Source organism: Lynx canadensis, chromosome C2 (genome assembly GCF_007474595.2).
Source record: "Lynx canadensis isolate LIC74 chromosome C2, mLynCan4.pri.v2, whole genome shotgun sequence".
Classification (NCBI taxonomy): domain Eukaryota; kingdom Metazoa; phylum Chordata; class Mammalia; order Carnivora; family Felidae; genus Lynx; species Lynx canadensis.
In genome coordinates, this window is record NC_044311.2 from 109,654,112 (window position 1) to 109,681,462 (window position 27,351).

At 39.0% G+C, this 27,351-nt stretch overlaps 1 protein-coding gene across 2 annotated transcripts in view; it reads right to left on the reverse strand.

Annotated features, from left to right (window-relative positions):
- Positions 1–5,210: 5,210 nt before the first annotated feature.
- Positions 5,211–27,351, reverse strand: part of NXPE3 (neurexophilin and PC-esterase domain family member 3) — a 42,595-nt gene continuing 20,454 nt past the window's right edge. For both annotated transcript variants that reach the window (XM_030329706.1, XM_030329708.1), the window contains 4 exons: positions 25,745–26,499; positions 18,960–19,033; positions 9,126–9,332; positions 5,211–6,782 (listed from right to left, as the gene is read on the reverse strand). In XM_030329706.1, the coding sequence (XP_030185566.1) occupies positions 6,232–6,782; positions 9,126–9,332; positions 18,960–19,033; positions 25,745–26,499 (1,587 nt within the window). In that variant the 3' untranslated portion in view covers positions 5,211–6,231. The remainder of the gene's footprint in view (positions 6,783–9,125; positions 9,333–18,959; positions 19,034–25,744; positions 26,500–27,351) is intronic.

Consider the following 27,351-nt stretch of genomic DNA (forward strand, 5'->3'; position numbering starts at 1 on the left):
TTCATAAAATGGTCTTGTAATACTTTTCTTTAATTTTACAGGGTTAACATAAGAGTTAATGAGGGCATTAAATGAGAAAACACACTTCTAAATCCACACTCAAACCTCCTGGGAGATTTCTGCCTTGGGGGTATCATAGTCCAACATCACAGACTAAAGATAAATTGTTACATCAGATTTATGACGCTTCCATCAGGCATCCTATTTATCTCCTCCACCAGAATCTTAGTCCTTCCTGAGTTTTCAAGGCAAACAGATGTGATTCATGGCCATTACCAAGCTATAGAAACATCCTTGATTTCCTTTCCCCAAAAACCTGCCCCCCAATATTTTGCCCCAAAACAAGTATGATCACCCAAGTATCAGAGACTGATTTCAAAGGAAAGAATCTGAATATGGGAAAAGAAAAGTAAAAGCTTAGCATTTAAGATAGTTTTTCATACCAAATATCAAATAATAAAAATATACCTTTGTGTTTGAAGAGCCAAGTCATAGAAATACGTAAAGGCAAATCAATTGTTTCCAGCTGTAATCAGCGATAATAACCCAAGTACGTGAGAGCATGAGAAAGATGATCAGTTTCCTTTTGAGGTTACATGATAAGCAGCAGCAGTTAAGCAGCCTTTTTCTCTAAAACTCAGCGTCTGACCTCATGGCAAGAAGAGGCCAGCCCCTCTCCCTGTCCCCCTTTATAGCGTCCGCTTTCTGTTCATCACTCTAAATGGGGGCGGGGGAAGCTAAGGACCTATTTTCTAAAATACAGAATACAGACTGTCGGTCGAAAGGTTGCGTGGGCACAGAGGAGGGGCTGAGGAGGCGGGGAGGGGGCAACGAGGACTAGGTTTGTGGATTTTTTTCTGCATACTGGAAATTCCCAAGCCAAAAAGGTACCGACCCGAGTCCCGGACATTCCCCGAGAGGGCCGGCTCCAAGAGCTGGACTGGAATCCCGCGGAGGAATCAGAAACAAATCTAAAAACAAAACATTTTTCTTAGGGATGCCTTTTTAAATTCTCAATGAATCCACACCGGGCATTAGCGTTGCCCCCCTCATTTGATTCACCTCTTCTTTTTTAGCTTTCTCTGCGTGGCTTCAAGATGCGGGGGAGAGTTTGGGAGCAGGTAGATACTTTCTACGACACAGCTTTTCAAAATATGGCAATCAAAAAGTAGTAGAGCGATCGCGTGCTTTCAAAGACAAAGGACAATCTGGGACAATCTGAGATATCTATAAAGCAGTGGGTCTGTAACAAGAAGATCACGTTAGTTTCACCGGCGCAGGGGCAGGGGGGTTAGAGTGGGTTGAACAGAGAATGAACTATTGCGCAACACTTAAAGGATTTTGCCTATGACATTTGGTTTCACTGTGACTCCTTTTCCTTCTGGGACACTTAACAACTACTCCCTGCATTGCTTCCCGCCCCTTCCCCCCAGCAGTGTTACAGTTCCGATCCAGCTTTATAATTAGACAGGAAATGTCTGATTCTCCGATAGGAATCGGCATCTGGAGCTGAACACCAGAAGGTCCTTAAAACTTTAACAGAAGGCCCTTCTTCAAAGAAGTCTGACTTCTCATTTGATGGAGAATATTATAAAGGAAAATATTATACTTAAATTCACACTTTTTAAAACAGTTAAAATGTAATTGCATTTTCAAGACACAGATTAGAAAGTTCACTTTCTGCCCTTCTACCTTTTCTAATCCATAAACTTCCGCCTGCAGCAACTCTTTTATCTTCCACCGCCACCACCACCCCAGCTTCCCACAATTCCTAGGTGCTCCTCGTACTCAGGGACTGTGGTCTCACTTTCAAAGAGAAAAAGAACACCTTCAAAATCGTGTTTAGTGTACATTGAACAGTCAGGCATTCTAAGGGCACTGAGAACTGCACTCTAGACCTAAACTGAAGAGAATAATGTTTAACACAAGGGAATGAATACATTTAAAGTGGAATTTCTAGTTGGAGGCCAGTGTGAGGCTCTCTGCTGACAGCTCAGAGCCTGGATCCTGCTTCTGATTCTGTGTCTCCCTCTCTGTCTCTGCTCATCCCCTGCTTGCACTGTCTCTCTCTCAAAAATAAATAAAAACATTAAAAATTTTTTTTTAAAAAGTGTAATTTCTAGGGGCGCCTGGGTGGCGCAGTCGGTTAAGCGTCCGACTTCAGCCAGGTCACGATCTCGCGGTCCGGGAGTTCGAGCCCCGCGTCAGGCTCTGGGCTGATGGCTCGGAGCCTGGATCCTGTTTCCGATTCTGTGTCTCCCTCTCTCTCTGCCCCTCCCCCGTTCATGCTCTGTCTCTCTCTGTCCCAAAAATAAATAAAAAAACGTTGAAAAAAAAAATTAAAAAAAAAAAAAGTGGAATTTCTAGCATGAGCAACTAGCTACTGTTAATAAACTGAATTAACCCAAAGGTAATGCTGAACACTCTTTTTGGGGGTGGGGTGTTAATTTCCCTGTGCCTCTCTCAGTAATAACTTTTTCTTTTAATAGGGCCCAGAAACAGACTCACCTCTGGCATGTAACATGGATATGTCAAGGTTTACCATATATTCTTAAGCACCCCAATGTATCAATCTGAAACTTAATACCTGAAACCCCGAAGTGTTAGTCAACTGGTATTTAATAAAATAGTGGTTGTTCAGAATGGTAAAATGGATCATACCAGAACACCAAAGGTCTGTTTTGTATTGCTAATGAAAGGTTACCCTTAATAAGGTAACTTCTAAAAAACATAATTTGCATAGAAGGGCCTAATTATGGATTCTTCCTTTCACAAATAGCATCAAATCAATCGAGTTCTAGAAAATGAGATCCACTAAGCAAAATTAATGCTGTCATTCCAAAATAAAAATCCATATGAATTTTAACCTATATGACATTTAATCCAAAGAAATTACATATAAGCCCATTTTAATATTTTATTTAAAAAATTTTTTTAATGTTTATTTTTGAGAGAGAGAGAGACAGAGACAGAGTGTGAGCGGAGTAAGGGCAAAGAGAGAGGGAGACACAGAATCCAAAGAAGGCTCCAAGTGCTCGCTTCGGCAGCACATATACAAAGAAGGCTCCAGGCTCTGAGCTGTCAGCACAGAGCCCGACACAGGGCTCAAACCCACAAATCATGAAATCATGACCTGAGCCAAAGTCCGATGCTCAACCGAGCCACCCAGGCACCCCTTAATATTTTATTTTAAACCTAAATGCCCAACCATAATGGCCGACTTATGTAAATAATGGTATCATTAGCTAAACTGTTGGGCAGACTTTTATAATTCAGTTATGAAGACTATTTAACACAGAAAAATATTTGTATGCTAAATAAAAAAACACAGATACAAATTACATATTATCTGTGTTTATAGCTATGTGGTTTTTAAAAAACCAGGAAGAAAATATACCAAAATGCTAATGCGTACCACATTCGGATGATAGAATTATAGATTCTTTGCATAGATTTTCTTTGTCTAGATTTTAGTTTCTAAAAACAATGATGTCTTTTATATTTATAATGGAAAATATATAAAACTATATTATTTTGCTGGCATGCTAGTATTTACAACTGTGTGGTACTAGCCTAAAATACACTTTTCAGAAGAAATTAAAATACTGTATCTAATTGTTCTGAGAAAGATTTAGGTAATATTCCAAACTCCACACTTAGGCATTTTTTTTTAAACTTCCACACCAGAGTATAGAAAGACAAATTAGAAAAGGCACAAAGTGAATTAGAATACGTCAAGAAACTGTGTCATCAAATCTTTAGGACCTTTTATAACTAAATCAAAAAGTAATAGAAGCTGGACGAGGTCACAAGAAACCATTTGCACAAACAAGAAACGTCACTCCAAAGCCCTGGAGAGGCAGTGGAAATTGAAATTCTCCTGGGAAGATGATGCCTCAGCCTCCTCCAGCAATCTTTTAGAAAATGCTCGAAAGTCCTTATATGAAAAAGAACATCTCTCTTTACAAAAGTCCAACAAGTTGTAGTTGCAAAGGGCTATGTACTCTCACATACCTTTGTTCAAATCCAAACTCAAGTTCATCTATAAAATGTACCTAATATCACCTACACTACTAGATGGTGATCAGGATTAAATGTTAGGGATTAAGCCCAGGAAATAATAGACAAGCAATATTATTTCCTTAGTTCTATCTTCCTTCTTCCCTTAGTTGGTATTTCTCAAAGTGTAGAATACTGCCATTGCATCAAAATCACTGGATGCTTGTAGCAAAGTCTGATTCCACAGTTCCCAGAGGCATCCTGTATTTTTATCAAATAGTCCAGGCGATTCTGACACTAAAGCTTAAAGACCATTAAAATTAAGCAATCTTAATATGTTTAACTACTTGTTGGTGAGCCTTAGCCTCAAATAATTTAAAAATATTTTTCCCCATATATATATTTTACAAATTTGAAGATGGCCCTCAAGTCTAAGAAAGGAAGTTTTTTTGTTTTTGTCTGTCTGTTTGTTTTTGAGAGAGAGTGCAAGTGATCAAGGAGCAGAAAGAGAGAATCCCATGAGGGGTATGGAGAGAGAGAGAAGCAGGGCTCCCCTGAAGCAGGCCTCAAGCTCACCTGATGTGGGGCATGAACTCATGAACCAGGTGATCATGACCCTAGCCAAAGTCAGATGCTTAATGACTGAGCCACCCAGGCGCCCCTACACTCTTTAAGTTAAAACTCCAAATTCCTTGGGGCTCCTGGGGGGCTCAGTTAGTTAAGCATCTGAATTTGGCTCAGGTCATGATCTCACAGCTGAGTTCAAGCCCTGCGTCGGGCTCTGTGCTGACAGCTCAGAGCCTGGAACCTGCTTGGATTCTGTGTCTCTCTCGCTCTCTGACCCTCCCCCACTCACATTCTGTGTGTGTCTCTCTCTCAAAAATAAAAAAAACATTAAAAAAAATTTTAAACCCCAAATTCCTTGACCCATTCCCCACTCACACTCTGTGTCTCTCTCTCTCAAAAATAAATAAACATTTAAAAAAACTTCTTAACTCCAAATTCCGTGACCCATTCTCCTAAGAGAATGCTTTTAGCATCAGTCTTCATCTCTAAAGTCTCTCCAGTCTCTTCATATGTCCATTAAGGGATAACTAAAACTAGATTGTAATCCATTCTGGCTCAAAAAGAAAAGAGTGCTTACTAAATGGCCCCATGCTAGCCTAAACCCATTTAAAATTAATAAGGCAAAGACAGTCAAGTAAAATTGATAGTATCTTAAGATAGCAGTTTTTTACTTCCAAGCATGACAGAATGTGTGTACCTTATGTCCCCATCAAGAAATACTTGTTACAGATCTCAATATCTAACTTCTAATTAGATTTTCATTTCTAATGTTGGTATGTGATCCAAACTAACAACCAAAAAAGAAACACTTGAAATTGATGGAAGTAACTTGTACAAGTTTATAATAAACAATGGCGTTCTTTACATAAAAGTCAGTTCTTAAAACCCTCAAACTTCAAAACACAAAAATAAATTTCCATTTTACATTTCCCCCTTCCAGTTCCAAAAGTGATTATTTTAAAGTATTCGTCATGTAAAATTTAGCTGAATCAAGTAAGTAACAACCGCCCAATGCAAGTATCAGTGCAACACACAGATTTCATATTAACCGCTTTCGTATTCTCCTTTTGCTTCTTTTCTAGATAAAAGCAGAACACTGTAAATGTTCTCACTAAAAAATTCTAACCAAAGATACTGGCCTTTTCAAGTAATTCAAAAAAGGTGAATCAAGAGAAACTCCTGAGACACAGCAGGCTCCAGTGTGTCACAGGAGCCCCTAACCATACGCCTCATCAGTTCATCACACTGAAGATGGACCCACCGTGCTATTCATGCAGATAAGCACAATCGCCCTTACCAGATAAGCTACACACACTCCACTACCAACCATTTAGGTCAGAACATTTTTCAGTTTTTAGCATAGTAATCTCCCCTCTCCGGAGAGGCTAATTCAAACACACTCGTTAGCATCTTTGGTTACAAGGGCAATACAGTGTGTAGATGTTGTTAATAATGGTTCTCCCATGGCTATGTAAAGATTGGAATAAATCCTGTAGGTAGATATAAATGCAACCTGCATTTTCTAAGCTCCTTACAAATCATTATATAAAGTCCAGCTCTTTCTGAAATTTTGTACATATCAGTAGCAGCAATATCTCCATGGGGCCTCCCATAAACTGTCTCTAATGCAGAAAATGTGATTCCTCCAGTTCCTTCCAGGGCAAGCTAGGTCTCCAAGGGGCACACAAAGGACAAGAACATGTCCAGTTGGTTCTTCACAATAACTTCATCCGGATGTAGCTTGTGGGGTAAATAATGAGCCAGGGTCATCTCCCAGGCATCAACAAGATACACTCCAACCCCTGAGAACATCTTCCGAAGGATGGTGTCCAGCTGGAAGTTGTACCAGTCACTGTTGAAAAGGCTCACTTCAGGCCCCAGCTCTTGGGCATTGGCTGTCCGAATGACTATCACAGTCTTAGGGCTTCGATCCAGGAGCTGGACCACTGCTCGACGGATATTCCTGAGCCGCCGGATATACACTTCCAAAGGGAAGGTGCTGAAATGAGACCATATAGCTATGGCAACCACTGTGTTCTTCCCTCCCACGATGCCATTCAGCTCATTTGCCACATAACGAAGCTCATTGCTAAAGACAGTTGTAAAACGGATGGGTGGACCATGGCAGCGATATTTGAGCAGGATGTTGTGCTTCTGGTCCACCGCAAGGAAGGGACCCACATTCTTGGGACTACCCAAGTTAAACTCCACTAAATCTGAAACAAGGAAAATTCAAATTCATAAAAATGTTCAAAACAAGCACATATATTATGATCATGTTTTAGTTAGTGGCTTAAGAGAACGTTTTTTTTTTTTTAAAATAAAAGTACCACAAAAGTACAACAAAAAGGTACAACTGTAAAGGTAATACCTATTTCACTGGCCTCAATGGACCTTTATTCTAACATATTATTTAAACCATCAGTAATAGATTCTATATGTATGTCTATATACCTCAGAAGCAAAATAACCTGTTTACTTCTAACCATTAGGTCAAGAAATCTTCCTGTAGGCACTGATTGCTAAATATCTAAAAATCAATTTGGCATTTATACATCACTATTCTAACATATAAATACTATTTCTTCCAGGATGAGGGCTATAACTTGTGCTTTTTTAAGTAAACACGTAACAGTAACCAAATACTTTTTGAAATACATGAAAGAAACAAGCAACCCTGTTTCTTTTGACTTTCAGTTTCACCCTATGGGTGGAAAATCATATTAATGTCTTACAGAATGTCTATCTCTGTCACAAGAATAACAAAGACAGCAGACAAGTTAGAATTCACTTTTCCCTTTCCTTTATCTAAGTTGTGTTTCAAAGTCCAGCTCTTCTGAGGTCTTCTGAAGGTCCCAGGAATCAGTCAGGATTTCTCTTTTGTTACTTCTGAAAAACCCTGTCTGTAAAATTCATCACTTAGCATATGCCCCATAAGGAAAGAGGGCCTGTCTCATATCCCTGAATGTCCCTACAAGTGCCTTACAGAGAACAGACTAAGTAACTTCTGGCAATCCAAGTCCATTAACACTTCCTAAGTACCTATTCAGGGCCAGCCACTGTAGTGCCACTAGCCAGCACTGCTCAGATAGATAAGTCACAGTCCTTGCTCTCAAGGAGTTTACAGCCAATTCTGAAGAACTAACATCACACCCTAATTGTCCTACATTCTTCTTAAGGGTTAAAGTTTTCACTCTTCTCTCCATGCAGTCCTAGTCTCCTCTTCCAGATCTTCGTACCTAAATCATTACGACTTAGCATTTGGCTCCATTTAAACTCAACAAGCTCAAGCTACCATTTTTTTCATTTGATTAAAATCAAGCACCAGCACAAGGCTTTATCAGGTGAAAATCTATCTGCAAAGGATACAGTGGAAAATAATTATGACACTCAATGTGATCACTGCTATGAACGGAAATATTGAGCTCTGTCATTAGAACTTAAACAAACAACTATAGACTTCTGGAGGGCCCTGCCTAGTCAGCATCAAAACATGCTTAGCATTATGCCATACAAATTATATCCCTTTTCCTAGTTTTTAATTTATGCTTTATTGACCAAACTCAACTATGCTTGTGTCAATAAAAAAACAAAAGCACAACAAAAACTGGAATTAACTTTCCACTTTTGGGGACCGTATCTACTTCTTCCGTTCCTTTGAAAAATTAAATCTGAAATGAGGTTAGTGTAAAAAAAATAAAAGAGAAAAACAACACCAACAACAGCTCACAACAAACTATGGGAATTTGCTTTATGGAAAGTCCTGCCCATGTATAGCCCTCAAAAATAGTTCCCATGGAATTATTTATCAGCTCTCTCAATTGTAAGCAGGGTCTTTAGTACTGTTACCTGAGATTCATTCCTCCTCACTCCATCCACACCTTCCACAAAGAGGAAAAGGCCCATTTGAATAAGGGAGGGCCTTCCAATGAGTGCGGCTTTATTCCGAGTCTGGAGGGCACCCCAGGAGCCCAGCAGTGACACCAGGAAGCTAAGAATGCTGGGACTTACCAAGACTCCCTCAGTAGGAGCCAGCTCATCTCAGAATCATATCAATGGAATGCCCAGCAGATGACACCGGAAAGGCTATATACTGCATGGATGTATTAAAATGGACCACAGTCTGTTTGGCTGCTTCCTTCCAGTTAAATCTATTTTAAACTTGAAGTCTGACTAAACAGAACTAGGAGAGAAACAACTGAAAATGTCCACCTCTGTTTTATAGCCCAGAATATCAGAAGTAAAAGACACCTATAAGGTGATTCTGTCCAGCTGCCCCGTTGCACATGGAGAAATAAAGCCCTGGGAAGTAAATAACATGTCCAAGGTCACACAGCTCATCAGTGGTATGAACTTCAATTCCAGTGCTTCCATCAATACATCACAACCCCACCATGGATCAGAAACCATCACACATCTCTCCAGGGTCAGGACACCTGTTTAGTCCTACAGAGAAATAACTGCTTCCTCACCTGATGCCCTTCCTCGGGCACTGGAGTGAAGAAAGTTGATTTTGTGCATGCGGAAAAGAATTATGAAACAAAATGCAAAGTACCAACCTGGAACAAACGTAGTAAGGTATTCAAACCATTGCCTGATTGTTGAGTCACCAAACAAATACACCACTTTTCTTTGTAAGCATTCTGTAATGTTGTCAGGGTCATTAAACTGGCGCATCTTAAACTTTCTGGGCCTCCACTGATCTTTATAATAATACCCAGAAGGAAAAGTTCCTGAGCCATGAGATAGTTCTAGATTGTTGGTTTCTGAGAAGAAAAAGGAAACAAAATTAGATATTCTGAAAGTCTCCTCCAACTAACCATACATGGAAAATGTTCCAAGAAACAAAATTATGGCCCTATATCTGTTAGCGTGCTGGTATCTGGGTAACATTTCCCACCATCACATCTCAAAGAAATCCCAGACTTTCCCCTTGCTACAAAAGGTTCTCCTTTGCACAAAAATAGGAAGATGTGAAATGTGTGTGAGGGTATTATTGGTGGACAGAGGCGAAAAGGGGACTTTGGGCATTCCCTCTGATTATGCATGTTTTTATCAAAGCCAAAAATAAAGGCAGGCAAATACCATGGAAATGTGTAGACATTAACTATTGTCTAGCATTTTCCCGGAATAAGTTTCTCATCCAAAGGCCTATGAGGCAAGTAACACCTTAAATTCATATTTTACATACGCATAGTAATATTAGCCCACTGTTCCTCAACCTAATAAAAGGAAAATTTTAACCCATGGGTCCCGCAATCAAATAGTAATTCAGATAACCACCACTTAATACAGCGAAGAAACCAAATACACACACTCTAAAGAACTATTCCCCACGTTACAAAAGGTTTAGAAGAATGTACAAATATTACAATGAGCAATATTTAAAATGCAGCAGCAGTTTGTACTCATGGCTGTAGCCCAGCTACACATGACACGAGAGGCAGGACACCCTTCAAAGGGAAAGTCAACATCCTTCTTCCCTAACACCTCCCTTGGAAAATGCTGTTGTGGAAACAACACACTTTAAGTGCTTCAAAATAAACAGACAGGGATGGCTAATATTTCTTGAGAGTTTACTCTGCAATTAAATATATTATCTCATACGATGCTCACAATAACCCTTTAAAGTAGGTCCTAGTGTAAACCCTGCCTTTTGGAACAGCAACTTGACTTAGATCCAGAGCTAACAAGCAGCAAAGCCAAGACCTGATCCAAGCAGGTGAGCCCCAAAGCCCATGGTCTAACCACTGTGCTATATATACCACGTCTCAAAAACAGAGGTTTGTAGATGTCAGCCATTTTCTTTTTGGATTTTTTCCTGAAGGTGTACACTTACTTGTTTCTAACACTCAAATCTACAATCTTCAAATACCATCAATTATTTTACATCACTTCCTTACACACCCCAAAGCTTAAACCTTGATCATAATCCAGTAATTCTCCAGTCTCACCTGTTAAACCACAATTCAAAATCCAAATGTTTATACAACTCAGAAATCTAAATTTGAGCCCCATATTTGTGACTATTTTCAGCTTATTATCTTGATATTATAATACTCAAAATTATTTTGGTTTTGTTCCCTTCAAAGAAGATGCCCTATTTGACAGATAGTGCATATTTAACCTTTTAATTCAGCCATCTGCTAATTCTTTGAAGATTCAGGGCCTAAGCTGAAAAGTAAACAGCATTTTTAAAAGCTTTACTTGGAAAATGTTATTGTCAAAGAAAAGAAAAGGGGGGGGGTAAATATTTATTTGGCTTATTCATAAACAGTTTCTCCACATGTTACCAAGTATGACTTTACTATGTTACCACACCTTGCCCAAAGCTTCCTCATTATATCATCATGTCAAGGTTATACAGACAGGGAGCTCCAGAGCAGACACCTGGGGCCCAAAGAAAACATCTACTAGAAGGGGAATTAAAAGTGATTTTGAAGTTACACTTTTTACCATGGTTAATTCAGAAGATTTGGCTATTCTGTGCCAAATACATGTTATAAAGGAAAGTGTATATCACACAGGAAACAATTACCATTTCCATTCAAATGTTAATTTTATTTACTACCAGAGTTAAGTCAAGCAAAGCAAATCAATTACTGAACTGACATTAATTCTTCACACATGCAGCACTAGATAACAGAGCAGATTTTTAAAGTGTAATGCATGTACCTACATTGCCCTCTTATGGTCAGCGGAGACAAAAACATTTCTTACTTTATTAAGACTTTAAGCAGTCTGAAGTTCTTTAAAAAGACCGCATTTCTTGGAACTTGGAATGCATTTTCACATAAGATATGAAAGTCTCTTAAATCAATAATATAACCCCTAATGAACTATACATGTGGAATAAAAATAGTTTTGTGGGTTTTTTTAATTTATTCGAGAGAAGGGGAGAGAGAGAGAGAAAGCACAAGCAGGAGAAGGGCAGAGAGAGAGGGAGAGAATCCCAAGCAGGCTCCTCATTGTCAGCGCAGAGCCTGATGAGGGCCTCAAACTCACAAACCATCAGATCATGACCCGAGCCAAAACAGAGTCAGACACTTAACTGACTGATACACCCAAGCGCCCCCAAAATAGTTTTAAAACAAAACGGAGTTATTGCTTAGATTTTACAGTTTTCTTAAATACTGATGGTGAAGGAAGTAGTTTTTGTGGATGGTTATCAAAAGCAGATAAGATCTTTATGCAAAATCAGAAGGGATAGCTTCAATTATCTGCAGGTTAAGGTCCCTGCTTCTCTAAAATGTCTTGGCTTCTCTTTAAAACTCATAGCTTATAGTTTCCTCCAAAGGGTGTCATCCCATGTCATTCATTAGCCAAAACGAGGACTATTTGGACCACAAATGGGACAAAACAAGAGAAGAGCAGAGAAAAAAATTTCCCTCAAATATCTAGAAAGAGCTGGGTGAGAGGGAGACAGTGTGAATTAAGACTGGGAGGTATGAGTGAGTGCATGTTAGTGCACACGTCCCTTAACTTCATAGCATAGAATTATCTGTAGAAGTGAGAAAAGTAAAAGGCAGGCCAATGAGGAGTATATAGTTCATGAGAGAAAAAACAAGACAAGACAAAGAAAGAGAATCAAACAATTCCTCTCCTCAAGGAACACAATTAGCACCGGAACGCTTGGGTGCCATCTCAGGGAGATGAGAAATGAGGACAGCGTGTGTCGAGCTGTTCAGGTACAACTTGTCAAGCACTGGGACTACGAGAAGTCCTGGCTACACAGCAGTTATTATAGCTTGAGTTTACCCTTGAGTCTCCCCCTGGAAAACCTTGGGAATTTAATTTTTTTCTTTATACTTTAGTCCCCTAAAACCTAAGCATTTTTCGGAGGGAAGCTAAACAGGTACAGGTAGAAATACCTATAGATTAAAAGAATGCTGAAAGGACCTCAGATAATGGCTAGTCCAAATGTCTTTTAAAGGTGAAGATGGTACGTCACAGAGGGACTTGCCGAAGTTTCCCAGAGAGCGGTAGAGCCAGCTAGTGGTAAAGGTGGTCCTGTTTACAAAGGCATACATTTCACTACTGATACAGTTGTGGGGAGCTTCCTACCCCCAAATGATATCAGTCAGTTGGATTTTACATAGCATATGAGCCCTTTGATTTTCTAAGTTAACCAAATAAAATGTATTCTGTACCAAGTATTTTTTCCAACTGAAGGTGGTTGTCTTTAAAATAGCTTTGTCCAGGGGTGCCTGGGTGGTTCAGTCGGTTAAGCATCCAACTCTTGGTTTTGGCTCAAGTCACGATCTCACAGTTCCCTGAGTTCATGCCCTGCTCGGGCTCTGCACTGACAGTACGGAACTTGCTTGGGATTCTCTCTCTCTTCCCCCCTACTCAAAATAAATAAATAAACCTTTTTTTTTTTTTTTAAAGTAGCTTTGTCCACTTTGTTGTGATAGCACCTTTCCATTTTCTAAACAACCTCATAGTGAGGTCTCATCCATAAAGTCATTAGTATGGTTTTCATCGAACAACATAAAACACTATTTTATCATTTACTCCACCATTTGGATGCATTTAGAAACTAGAGAGTTGATGAACTCCACTACTGCAGACAAACCCAAACGTTAAGACATCCTCCCCCACACCTCCCAAGCATATTAAGGGATAGCAGAAAAAGGGCTAGACTCGAGTCAGAGGTCCTGGTTTATGTCTGACTCCACGTCTCCAATAGGAGACCCCAGAAATCACTTAAAACTCTCATCTTACTCATCTCCTGTATTCTCAGAGTCTAGTCTAGCATCAGACACAGAGCAGATGTCAAAATGATGACGTATCAGTCTCTGGACCTTGCTTCAATTACCTATAAAATGGGTAAATTAGTAGTTACTTTGAAGGGCTGTTGTGAAAGTTCAATGCTATAGTAGTATTAATAGTTTTTAATCATAAAGGGCAACACTGGAATGCTAGAAATATTCTATATGTTCTAAACATTCTATATCTTTGTATGGGTGGCAGTAATTGTATTAGTTTTCTATTGGTGCATGGCAAATCACCACAAACTTAGTAACTTAAAAACAAGAGACACTTAATATCACATAGTTCTGCCAAGAGTCCAGGGCATGACATAGCTGGGTTCCCTGCTAAGGGTCTCACAGGTTGAAATCAGGTTGACAGCAGGACTGTGTTCCTTTCTGTAGACAAGAGAAATCTGCTTCCAACCCCATTCAATTACTGGCCAGATTCAGTTCCTTGTGGTTATAATACTGAGTTTCTTGTTTCCTTGGTCACTGTCAGCCAGGGAATGCCCTTCAGCTCCTAGAAACTGTCTACATTTCTTGCCACATGGCCTCCTCCATCTTTAGAGCCAGCAACAAAGAATCCCGCTCACATGGAAGCCTTCTCACACTTTGAATTTCTTCAAGAAGAACTTGGTCCCTATTGAGGGCTTATCCAATTAAGTCAGGTCTGCCCAGGATAGTATCTCTTTTTTTAAAGTCATGGGAGTGATATACTATCACATTTACAGGTCCTTCCCACACTCAAGAGAAAAAGAATTATATAAAGGCATGGATCAGTGGGAGTCATCTTAGAATTCAGCCTACCACAGTTACAGATACAAATGTAAAATTCCATTGTACTATATATTTGCAATCCACGTACTATACTGTACGTAAGATACACCTCAAAAGATAAAGAAAAGGGGCGCCTAGGTGGCTCAGTCAGTTGAGTGTCCAACTTTTGATTTCAGCTTTGGTCACAGTCCCAGGGTTGTGGGCTTGAGCCTGGGTCCTGCAACGGTCTCTGTGCTGAGTGTGGATCCTGCTTGGGATTCTCTCTCTCTCTCTCTCTCTCTCTCTCTCTCTCTCCTTCTGGCCCTCTCTCCCACTGGCTCTCTTTCTTTCTAAAATATAATTAATTAATTAATTTTTTAAAAAGATAAAGAAAATAGCAAAAGGCTACAAAGATGTTAATGCTTATTCTGTTGCTATTAAATCTAGTTTTATCCCAAACTCTCAGTAAGCTTCTCCCCAAAATATGAACTCTAGTTTAGTTGTTGATGAGGTTAGAAGCCATCAAGGCTTCTATCAGGCTATGATAATCTAGGGACCACAGTACAGGTGCTAATAAAAATTCAGCAGCAATTCTGACACTGGGAAAGCCTGTCAGAAACCAGATACTTATCCCTGATGAGCTATTTTCATCTAATTAAAAGCTATGTTTCTTTGCTTTTGACTGGAATTACACCCATGCATGGGGGAAGACAGGTAATCTCAAACAGTTCAGCAGACTAAATATGCACCTTAGAATAAGTTTAACTTGCAGGAAAATCAATTAACTAATACTTTTTAAAAATGTTGATAGGGAAATAAAACCCTTCAAAATATAGGATTCATAAGTAAAATAATAAAAGTGGAAAGACTATGAACCCTTCCAAGTCTAGGTCAAATAACACACAAATGGGTGTGAAACATGTCAGAGACTAAGGAAGTGCTTAAGGAAAAAAAATGTGTATACACACACACATACACACACATATACACACACACATATATATACACATATATGTATACATACACACACACATATATATACACATATATACGTATCATAGGTACATATATACGTTAGCATGTCAAAGGGGCATAGGGGCCAAATTAAAAAAGTTCCCAATTGCCAAAATTGGAGCAATTAGAGCAACAAAATAAATAACAGTTGAATTCGGTAATAATCCAAAAAATGAGATAAATAATCATGAGCCATGAGTCTATATGGACATAATTAAATAAATGGGAAAGAAGGGACAACTCTTCCTTACAGAAAAATTCCAATTAATAAATGTCTTAGAAATGAGAGATTAGAAAGTCACCATTAAATACCACCCAAATAATTGCTGCTGACAAGATCTATTAATGAATGCTAAAATTAGTGGGTGAAAGTATAAGCAGAAATAGGATGTTTACATCCTGATGGAATACAGAGACATCCAGGATGTCTTTGTATTAGTTTCCTGTGGCTACTATAACAGATTACCACATATTCAGTGGCTTAAAACAACACAAATTTATTCTCTTACAGTTTTGGAGGGAGGCCAGAAATCCAAAATCAGTATCACCGATACCAAATCCAAGGTATCAGTAAGGCCATGCTTTCTCTGGAGGAGCTAGGGAAGAATCTGTTCCCTTTCCTCTTCCACACCTGTATTCTTTGGCTCATGGCCTCTTTCTCCATTTGTTAAGCCAGCAGCATGGCATCTTCAAATTTCTCTCTACTTCCACTGTCACATTGCCTTCTGCTTTTGTATGAAATCTCCCTCTTCCTCCCTCTTAAAAGGACACTTGTGATTGCATTTAGGGCCCACTCAGATTATCCGGATAATCTCTCCCCATCTCTAGACCCTTAGCTTAATCACACATGCAAAATTTCCTTTGCCATCCATATATAGCAACGTTCACAAATTTGAGGAATTAAGATCTGGATATCTCTGGGGGCCATTATTCAGCCTACCACAGTCTCAAAGTATCTCCCCAGGATACAGAGAAGAGAACCCTGACAGACACCACTTTAACCAGGTGATCAAATTTAACATTGTTAACAGAACATATTGACATCATGTACTCCCTTAAAAGGACACAACATCATTTCTGTGCTATTCTTCCAAAAATGCATACTCTCATTCCAATCATTAGAAAATACTTAAAAATCCAAATTTAGAAACATTCTAAAAAATATCTGACCAAAGTTCTTCAAAGTGTAAAGGTCAAGATAATGTCACAGAAGGAAGACTAAAGAAACATGGTGACTAAATGCAACCTGGGATTCTGCATGGGATTCTAAAACAGAAAAAGGACATTGGTGGAAAAACTCATGAAATCCAAGTAAACTCTACAGCTTAGTTAATGATACTGTACTGATGTTAAAACCTTAGTTTTGGAAGTATTCTGTGGTTATATAAGATGTTAGCATAAGGGGAAGCTGGGTGTAGGCTATACAGGAACTTTATACTATTTTTGTAACTTATTTTAAGTCTAAAATATTCCAAAAACAAAATATATTTATATTAAAAAAGAGAAAGAAAGGAATGAAGGGAGGAACATAGGGAGGGAAGGTGGGAGGCATGTGAGCCCTTGGTTTAGGGTCTTTGAGTGCGCCCTGCTGGTCATGAGAGTGAACTGCAGTGAAGTCCTCCAAGGCTGGGTGTCTTTGATGTTATGTAAAGCAATTTCCCTTCTCTTTTCCTTCCAGTAATGTACCTGCTCTGAGGGGGTCTTCTCAAAGCCAAGCTATTCTCCTATTGATTCACGGTTCCTTTCTTCCTCTAAAAATCCATCAAAAGTCTCACTAGTTCCACCAGATCTCTCTAGTTCTCTTACTAGTTCTCTCTAAACAGAACAGTACATCACAAACCCACAAACACTTACTGGCTGAACATCGAGACCTGTCAGGTGCAGGTAAACCATCCAAAACTCCACCCGCTGACCATCCCACTAGACATCCAGGGATAAGGCAGCCACGCCAGAAGACTGGGGCTGGGGCAGAGAAGGATAGAGTATGAGGAGTGCAGGACTAGGGGGAACAGACGCGAGGTTGAGGCCCAGGCAAATAAAGGCAAATAAAAGTATTTCTATTAATGATGTTTCATATATGAATCTTTTAAGGGGCGCCTGGGTGGCGCAGTCGGTTAAGCGTCCGACTTCAGCCAGGTCACGATCTCGCGGTCCGTGAGTTCCAGCCCCGCGAAGGGGCTCTGGGCTGATGGCTCGGAGCCTGGAGCCTGTTTCCGATTCTGTGTCTCCCTCTCTCTCTGCCCCTCCCCCGTTCATGCTCTGTCTCTCTCTGTCCCAAAAATAAATAAAAAAACGTTGAAAAAAAAATTTAAATAAAATTAGTAACTCACTGGCTTCAAGTAAATAAAATACAGCTTTCATTAGGAAAAGACTGAGATTTCTTGTGGCACATGATAGTGGAGACCAGAGATATATAGACTGGCAGTATCCTGGCTGTATCTGGGCCACAGACAATAATTTTATTTAGCCCACACAATATTTTAAATGTTTGCAATTGGATGCCAATGTTTTGAAATCTGGAGATATTACATTTAAAGATTAAGGATTAAGACTTCTGATTTTTGTTCATGGAAAAAAGAAACCCTATACATCTGAGCACATTTCTGCACAACAAAGCAGCAAGAGCTGTAGACAGGCTGTGCTTGCACTTAGGTTCTTCCCCCACCATTCACACAAGGCATGCTTATGACTAATACCCACCCTGGCTAGATTCACATGTATTGCACGCCTAGGCCCTATGGCAATAGTGTTTGCCAGTATCTGTGCAGTATCTATCATATATACTGTCATATATGCTTTCAACAGCCAAAAGGGCCTTGCCATCTGCATAAGTTTCCTTAATAATATTCATCCTTTCTTTCTAAAAGTCACCGTGGCTAAAACAGAACAAATACATTTACTCTATATTGTTTTACTTTTAACAATACCCAATGCCAATGGATCAAAATCACCTGGAAGGTTTGCTAAAACCCAGATTGCTAGGCCCCACGCCCGAGTTTCTGATTCAGTAGCCTGAGGTAAGACCTAAGAATCTGCAATTCTAGCTGATTCTGCTAATGCAGAGATCACACGTTGAGAAAACCAGAGTTCAGTAACATAATGCTTTTGATTTTAAAAATTTCCTTGCCGATTTCATACACGTTTCTTGGATAACTCTAGAATAGTGATATCCGACAGAATTTCTGCAATGATGGATACACTACATTCCATATAAAATGCTGCCCAACATGGTAGCCACCAGCCACACATGGCTCCCGAGGATGTGTGACTTAAGAATTAAATTTTAGGGGAGCCTGGGTGGCTCAGTCAGTTAAGTGTCCGACTTTGGCTGAGGTCATGATCTCACAGTTTGTGGGTTCGGGCCCCGCATTGGGCTCTGTACTGACAGCTCAGAGCCTGGAGCCTGCTTCGGATTCTGTGTCTCCCTCTCTCTCTGCCCTTCCCCTGCTTGTGCTCTGGCTCTCTCTCTCTTTCTCTTAGAAATAAATAAACATTAAAAATTTTGTTTAAAAAAAAAGAATTACATTTTAATTTTTAGTTAATTTTAATTAATTTAAATTTAAATAGCCATGTGTGGCTAGTAGCTACCATATCGGACAGTATAGCACTGAAGTCTCTTGAGCAGCCAACCAGAGAGGGGAAGGGGAAGAAGACAACTTTCACAGCAGTATAAATAGCAAAGCCCAAGATTATGCACATAAGGTCTGATTTATTTTAATTAAAAAGCTCTTTTAGTATTTTCAATTGTGCCCAGAAGTAACCACGGCATATTAAAAGGAGGAAAGAAGTTTTCATAACATTTAGTGAAACCACAGAGCCTCAACCCATTTAGCAAGAAAAACAACAAATCATCAAGCTCATTCTTCTTACCTTTTACTCTCCTGGGAATCACAGTCACCCAATCAGGTCCGCTGGAGTTGATTGGCATTTTGATATTGACACCACTTTAAAAGGAATAACAGGAATACAAGTTTAGATTTGAGAACATTTACTTTCTAATATGTATCTGCATTTGAAAATTAAAATAACAGGATTTCACAGAACCTTAAGATGAAATATTCTTATAAATGCTACTCAACACAATCAATTAATAAACCAGGTCTCTTAAAATAAGCAGGTTATGTGGATATATAAAGTGAATAGAAATTAAATATGTTTTTAATTTTTCACCACATAGCCCTGAGAGTATAATCTCTAAAATGACAAATTCTGGTTTAAATTCTTTATTCCCCTTGGACTCGGAAAATGGCTCACACTGATGAGAATGTCCATTCCGTCACTATCTAATTTTCAGATTATAAATCTATGTAGCATTAAATCACAGGTCAGATTCCTTAGGCCTTGCCCAGAACAGAGATGAGTCCTACTAGAGACACTTGTCCCCAGATATGTGCTCTTTCAGGACTTTGTTCACCATTGGTATGGCCCCATACTCCTCAGTGACACAGACTGTGTTTCACTCACCTTTTGTCTCCAGCACTTAGCACAGGCCCTGGGCTAGAGTCCATGCTTGGACAATATTAGATGGAGGGCTGTGTGAAAAAGTGGGAGAGTGTGGAGTCCAGGGAAAAAGTACTGGAAATTTGGTATAACTATGCCAGAAACTGGGTCACAACAATTACCTCTTACACTTAGGCCAAAAACAGACAAAAAAATAAAATGCTAACTTTCCAAATTCTTGATATGTGAACTTGAATCACAATATTTTGTTTTATCAAAAATCAGTTCAAAAGAGATATGTTCTTAAATAATTCTTAAGCTTCTAAATGAACAAAGGAAAAAAAAGAGAGAGACCAAAAAACAGATAGTACAAAAAACTATGGAGAACTGATGGTCACCAGAGGGAAGGTGGGCAGGGAGATGAGTGAAATCGGTAAAGAAGATTAAAGAGTACACTTCTATTGATTAGCACTGAGTAATATATGGAACTGTTGAATAACAATCAATATTATACACCTGACACTAATATAACACTGTATGTTAACCACACTAGAATTAAATTTTTTTAATAAAATAAAAATATAATTTTTAAGCTTCTACTATGGGCCCGGCACTGTCCTAGATGTCAGGGATGTAACAATAAACAAGACACACAGCATCTCCTCCTTCAGGGAAATGACATTCTAATGGGGAGACAAGAAACAAGGAAGGCAGTGCAGCTGACCTTGAACAACATGTGTTTTTTTGTTTTTGTTTTTGTTTTTTTTTTTGCTGCCTACAAGAGGATCATTTCTTTTTTTCAAACATTTTGGAAGTTTGCAGCCATTATTTCTTTATTTTTTTCTTAAACTAACATTCAATCTTTATTATACACACACACACACGTATGTATGTGTATGTGTATATATATATATATATATATATATATATATATATAATTTATTTCATTCTTTCTCATTGCCAAGTAATATTCCATCGTTTATATAAACCACATCTTCTTTATCCATTTGTCAGTTGATGGACATTTAGGCTCTTTCCATAATTTGGCTATTGTTGAGAGTGCTGCTATAAACATTGGGGTACAAGTGCCCCTATGCATCAGTACTCCTGTATCCCTTGGGTAAATTCCTAGCAGTGCTGTTGCTGGGTTATAGGGTAGATCTATTTTTAATTTTTTGAGGAACCTCCACACTGTTTTCCAGAATGGCTGCACCAGTTTGCATTCCCACCAACAGTGCAAGAGGGTTCCCTTTTCTCCACATCCTCGCCAGCATCTATAGTCTCCTGATTTGTTCATTTTAGCCACTCTGACTGGCATGAGGTGGTATCTCAGTGTGGTTTTGATTTGTATTTCCCTGATGAGGAGTGACGCTGAGCATCTTTTCATTTCATGTGCCTGTTGGTCATCTGGATGTCTTCTTTAGAAAGTGTCTATTCATGTCTTCTGCCCATTTCTTCACTGGATTATTTGTTTTTCAGGTGTTGAGTTTGGTAAGTTCTTTATAGATTTTGGATACTAGCCCTTTGTCCGATATGTCATTTGCAAATATCTTTTACCATTCCGTCAGTTGCCTTTTAGTTTTGCTGATTGTTTCCTTTGCAGTGCAGAGGCTTTTTATCTTCACAAGAACCCAGTAGTTCATTTTTGCTTTTAATTCCCTTGCCTTTGGAGATATGTCAAGTAAGAAATTGCTATGGCTGAGGTCAGAGAGGTTTTTTCCTGCTTTCTCCTCTAGGGTTTTGATGGTTTCCTGTCTCACATTCAGGTCCTTCATCCATTTTGAGTTTATCTTTGTGAATGGTGTAAGAAAATGGTCTAGTTTCATTCTTCTGCATGTTGCTGTCCAGTTCTCCCAGCACCATTTGTTAAAGAGACTATCTTTTTTCCATTCTTTCCTGCTTTGGATATTCTTTCCTGCTTTGTCAAAGATTAGTTTGCCATACATTTGTGGGTCCAATTCTGGAATCTCTATTTTATTCCATTGGTTCTCTGTGTCTGTTTTTGTGCCAATACCATACTGTCTTGATGATTACAGCTTTGTAGTAGAGGCTAAAGTCTGGGATTGTGATGCCTCCTGCTTTGGTTTTCTTCTTCAATATTACTTTGGCTATTCAAGGTCTTTTGTGTGAACAACATGGCTTTGAACTGTGCAGCTCCACTTATGCATGGATTTTTTCAATAAATGCAGTACAGTCCTGTAAATGTATTTTCTATTCCTAATGATTTTCTTAACGTTTTCTTTTCTCTAGCCTACTTTACTATAAGAATACAGTATATGTAATACAGCATACAAAATATGTGTTAATCAACTGTTCTTATCAGTAAAGGTTCTGGTCAATGGTAGAATATTAGCAAAGTCTTTGGGAAGTCAAAAGTTATAGCAGATTTTTGACTGTGCAGGTGGTTGGCACCTCTAAATCCTGAGACTTTTAAGGGTCAACTGTATGTTTAGAAAATAGTTTAAATAAGTTACATTTAGGAGAGAACATGACTTTTTTTTTTTTTAATTTTTTTTTCAACGTTTTTTATTTATTTTTGGGACAGAGAGAGACAGAGCATGAATGGGGGAGGGTCAGAGAGAGGGAGACAGAATCGGAAACAGGCTCCAGGCTCCGAGCCATCAGCCCAGAGCCTGACGCGGGGCTCGAACTCACGGACCGCGAGATCGTGACCCAGCTGAAGTCGGACGCTTAACCGACTGTGCCACCCAGGCGCCCCAGAACATGACTTTTAAAACAGCACAAATAAACTGCTTTCATGGGAGAGCTTTAAGATAAGGAAAAGAAGAAAATATGCCCTTTGTAATTTTCCTGTAAAAATGTTTAACCTCAATCTGGTCATGTAGAAACAATAAGGCAGCAAATCCAAATTAAGGGACATCTACAAAGCAGTGACATCAAAACCTTAATGTCGTGAAAAACATGCTAGAGGAGGCGCCTGGGTGGCTCGGTCAGTTGAGTGTCCAACTCTTGGTTTTGGCTCAGGTCATGATCTCTTCATGAGTTTGAGACCCACATCTGGCTCTGCAATAGCAGGGTGGAGCCTGCTTGGGATTCTCTCTCTTTCCCTCTCTCTCTGCCCCTCCCCTGCTCACACTGTCTCTGTCTCTCTCAAAATAAATAAACAAAAAATCAAACAAACAAACAAAAAAACACAAGCTAGAAACCTCATCCAAATTAAAGATTAAAGAGATAACTGAGGGTGCCTGAGTAGCTCAGTCAGTTGGTTAAGCGTCTAACTTTGGCTCAGGGCACAATCTCACATTTTGTGAGTTCGAGCCCTGCATGGGGCTCTCTGCTGTCAGCACAGAGCCCCCTTCAGATCCTCTGTCCCCCTCTCTCTCTGTCCCTCTCCTGTTTGTGTTCTCTCTCTGTCTCTCCCAAAATAAATAAACAAAATTTTAAAGAAAGGATAACTAAACACATTGTAAGTAATCATAGGTTAGATTAGTTAAAATAAAAATGACAGCTATAAAGGACATTATTGGGACAATCAGAGAAACTTGAGTATGGACTGTATATTCAATAATAGTATTGTATTAATGATAAATGCCCCAAGTGTGATAAATATGTTACAGTTATATGTTGGAGAAAGTTCATGTGCCAGGAGATGCATACCCATGAGGTGCAACACCATGTTGTCTGCAACTTACTCTCAAATGCTCTGGGAAGGGGGATAATTATACATCAACAGACATATATAGAAACACACATACAAAGAGAAAGAGAGAGAAAGCAAATGTGGCAAAACATTAACAATGGTGAATCTAAGTTAAAGCTATATGGATGTTCATTTTTATTATTCTTGCAGTGTTTCTAATGATTTGAAAGTTTTTTTAAGCACAAAGTTAGAAAAAAGAAAATATGAAATGATGCTAAAATATATGGGAAGCTTTTCATGTGAGAACCTCATTCTTTCAAAAAGCCTTCCTTTATATTAATAGAATATTTTAAGCAAAGTACTGTTGTTCTTTCTAAAACCAACATTTTTTAGGAGTAAAGAACAAAGATTAGATCACCTTAATTGTCCAACTGTTATTTAGAGAACCAAAGACCAAAGCTAAGCTTAATCCTTTCTGAATTAAGCAATGCTATGAGCCACCAAGGAAAAAAGGTAAAAATGGGTATCAGCTTAACATATTCAGGCCATGAGCTCAAAAAAGCACCCAAGGACACCTCAAAAAATCAATTTCAATCTTCTTCTTTTTATTTAGCTGATGTAAAATTTCAGAATTCTAATAAACAATGCAAGAAAAAAAATCAGTAGAACTATCAGATGTTTGATTCCCAAAAATGTTACCTCAAGCAACATCTTATCAGCAAACTTCTAGGTAAGTAGAATTTCTTAATGATTCTACTACAAAGTGCCATCAGTCAGCCTCATCCAGGATGTGCAAGTAAGGACAGAGACATAATTATTTCATCCTTCACGATTCACAGGTGTTTTCTGGTTTTAATGGTAGGATTTAGTGTCAGGAATATTCTTAAATTTTACACTTACTCTCAAATTTTTCTCCCACTTTTTTCCACATGGAATTTCAGTAAGTTATAAGCTGTGCTTCCTCTTTTTTGCTAAGCCACTAAGGAGACTGACAACCCAACCCTAAAGGGGAGGAACTGAGCAGTCTTCACACATAGGCAAAAAGTACACAGACCTGAAATCATCTGCTCACCGTCATTGATAAATAACGTGTCTGAAATTGAACCCAGGATTAAAACTAAAGCTAAAGTCCTTGTATACTCAGCCACACGACAAACTAGACAGTTTTCTGAAGAACAGTACGGTAAATACATTGAATAGTGCTCCCTCTGCTGGCATCTAAGAGCATCCCTCTAAAAGCATGGCATCAGTCCAGCAAACATGTATTTAAAACCAATACGACCAAAAGCAGACTCCAGAAATGAAAAATCAGAGCTTTGTTTGAGAAGCTCCTACATACGTTATAGTAGGAACATTTCCCTCACTGAGTAAGAAGCGGGCATAAAACATAAAATTTTTACGGTTGCCCAGAGGTACTCAACAAAACTACCTCTCCACCAAGGAGTATTTTTAAGTATTTATTTCAATAAAAAAATAAAAGGCATTTTTACATTCTGTCAAGTAATTGGACTTTTTGGCCATATGGCTTTTATAATTTTTTTCCTTAGGCATGTACTTCAGAACTGTACGAAATGTTGAAGAAAACATTTAATCCATACTGATCCCATACATTCCACTCTGCACATTATTCCGCATTTTCCGCTGAAAAAGTTTTACACTTATGTTCCACAAGAGAAATTTGTACACAATAATGCAAAAATTTCCCTGTTAATTTAAAAAACATAGTTTGCCGTGATATTCCTGGTTTCCCATGTTTATCGTTAAGTCAACCCAGCAATGTTGTCACATTCATAGTCCTTTTCCTATCAGCATATGATTTTAACAACTGATAATATGTCACTTAAAAATGTTTTTAAGGTTTATTTATTTATTTTGAGAGAGAGAGAGAGAAAGTCCAAGCAGGGGAGAGACAGGAAAGAGAGAATCCCAAGCAGGCTCTGCACCGTCAGCACAGAGCCCAAAGCAGGGCTCAATCTCACAAACCGTGAGATCATGACCTGAGATGAAACCAAGAGTAGGCTGCTTAACTGACTGAGCCACCTAGGTGCTCCTGAAATTTTTTTAGCTTATTAGACATGAAGATAAAACAGTGTCCTGACTACAAGACTTCTTGTCACCCTGTTCTTGGGCGATGTTTTTCATCTGTTCTGTGAATAAGTGATCTTTCTTATATAGTTATCCATGTGCTATGTAGTTCTGAAGTAAAACATAAATCTGAGGGTAAAAGGTCTTTAATTTGAACTAGAAGAAGCTCTAAGCTTCACTTTCTAAAAACTATTCACAAGGGGGCACTGGCTGGCTCAGTCACTGGAGCATGCAACTCTGGATCTTGGGGTTGTGGGTTTGAGCCTCACGTTGGGTGTACAGATCCCTTAAACATTTTTAAAAATCTAAAAATACTTTAAAATAAATAAATAAAAATAAAAACTATTCACAAAATATAAATATTTATTTTCCTATTCGCTACTTCTCCCAAATAGGGCCAACTTCAGAAAGTTATATGAAGCAAATAACCAAAACAAGAAAGTCTTCTAAATGGGATGATGTCACCTAATTGAGACAAAAACAGTGGAAAAGGACCTTAAAATTATCCCCTGGAACAAGAAACACCTACCTCTGGAAGAAAGCGGTCTCTGCAGCAGTTAGGAGGCCCTTCAGGTATCCACCTTTGAAATGGTTAATTCTGCTACTGCAAGGGAGCTTCTTTGGTTTGAAGCAGAACCAGGGCTCTCCAGTGTAGACATCTGTAAAGTTACACAGGGGAAGACTCCCAGGAAGACACACATTGCACTCAGTGGTTTCAGAAATTCTTCCTGAACGGAAGAGACTCTTGAAATAGACTCTGTGTGGTTTCTCTTCCTGCAGGCGCTGAAGAACTCTGATCCCCTCAGTGGGGTGGACCAGAGATATGGACACTTTAACTTTGCCTGGCCAGAGGAGAGTAAAGAAGACCTTGTAAAACCCATTCTGGTAGTCTACCACTCTGCCCACAGCCCCTGCCTGCAGCTTAGGGGAGTGGATCCTGGCCTGCAGGTAGTCTCCACCATACTTCTTGGGCTTTCTTTGAAAATCCTGCACATGAACCAGCACTTCTAGCTGGCTTCCCACCTTGAAGAAGGCTGCGGAGTTCAAGATAACAAAGTAGCTGGAAGAAGGGTCAGTGCTCTTCACAAAGGGGACTGGACCCACATCAGGCACCTGCCACTGTAAGGCAGCCAGCAGGGAGTCCTCCTCCGTGCGCTCCCGGCTGGACAGAGTCTGATGCTCATAGCCACAGTAAGGATTCCGGCTAATTCTTGTCATCTGGGAGGAAACAAACTGTCCACTGCTGTCGATGAATGTGGCTGAAACAGTCTCATGGTCCAAGTACTGAAGACAGAAACATAAAAACAGAAACCACAGCTATAATAAATTTCCTTATATCAGCCAAATATATCTCTGCTTCAGTTTAATTTTAATAAAACTACTTGGTATGACATTGTCTCAAAACCCAGAGCTTACTAGTTTAACAGGGCTATCTTATTATAACACAGTGACATCAGGATGAGGAATAAAGTCATAAAGAGATCTCCACACTGTGGATCTCACCTCTGGGAGCTCACAATCAAGTTCCTGTAATAAATATCAGACTTCCAGCAAAACAAGAAGAAAAGGAATCATTTTGAAATATAATAGAGCATTCTGTTCTTCTTAACAAGGCCTGCCCCCAAGAGAAACTATTTTACCAGAGCCTAATCTATTGGGGTTTTATCAGAACTTAACCAAACTGGGGTAGGGAACATACCCAGCTCCAGCCCATTCTAACCATCTATCCAACTTAAAGAGTGTTGGGGGAGGACTGAGAAGCACTTTTGAAGTTCACAGCCCCATACCAAAGGCTCCCTAAAGGACTGAGAGTCACTCATAGGACTATAAATCACTTCACCTCCCTCACACCTCACCACTAAAAACTTATTTATCAGAGTTTCCTTTACCCAGTACATCATGTCCAGCTTTCAACAAAAAATTGTAAGACATATTAAAAGACAAAACACATAGTTTGAAAACACAAATAAGGCATCAGAACCAGACTCAGCTATGGCAGAGTTGTTGGAATAATCAGACCAGTAATTTAAAACAAGTATGATTATTTGGCAATAAATTATATACAAAAATTTTTAAATAAAAAAATAAAACAAGTATAATTAATATCTATAAGGCCTCTAAGGGAAAAAGCAGACA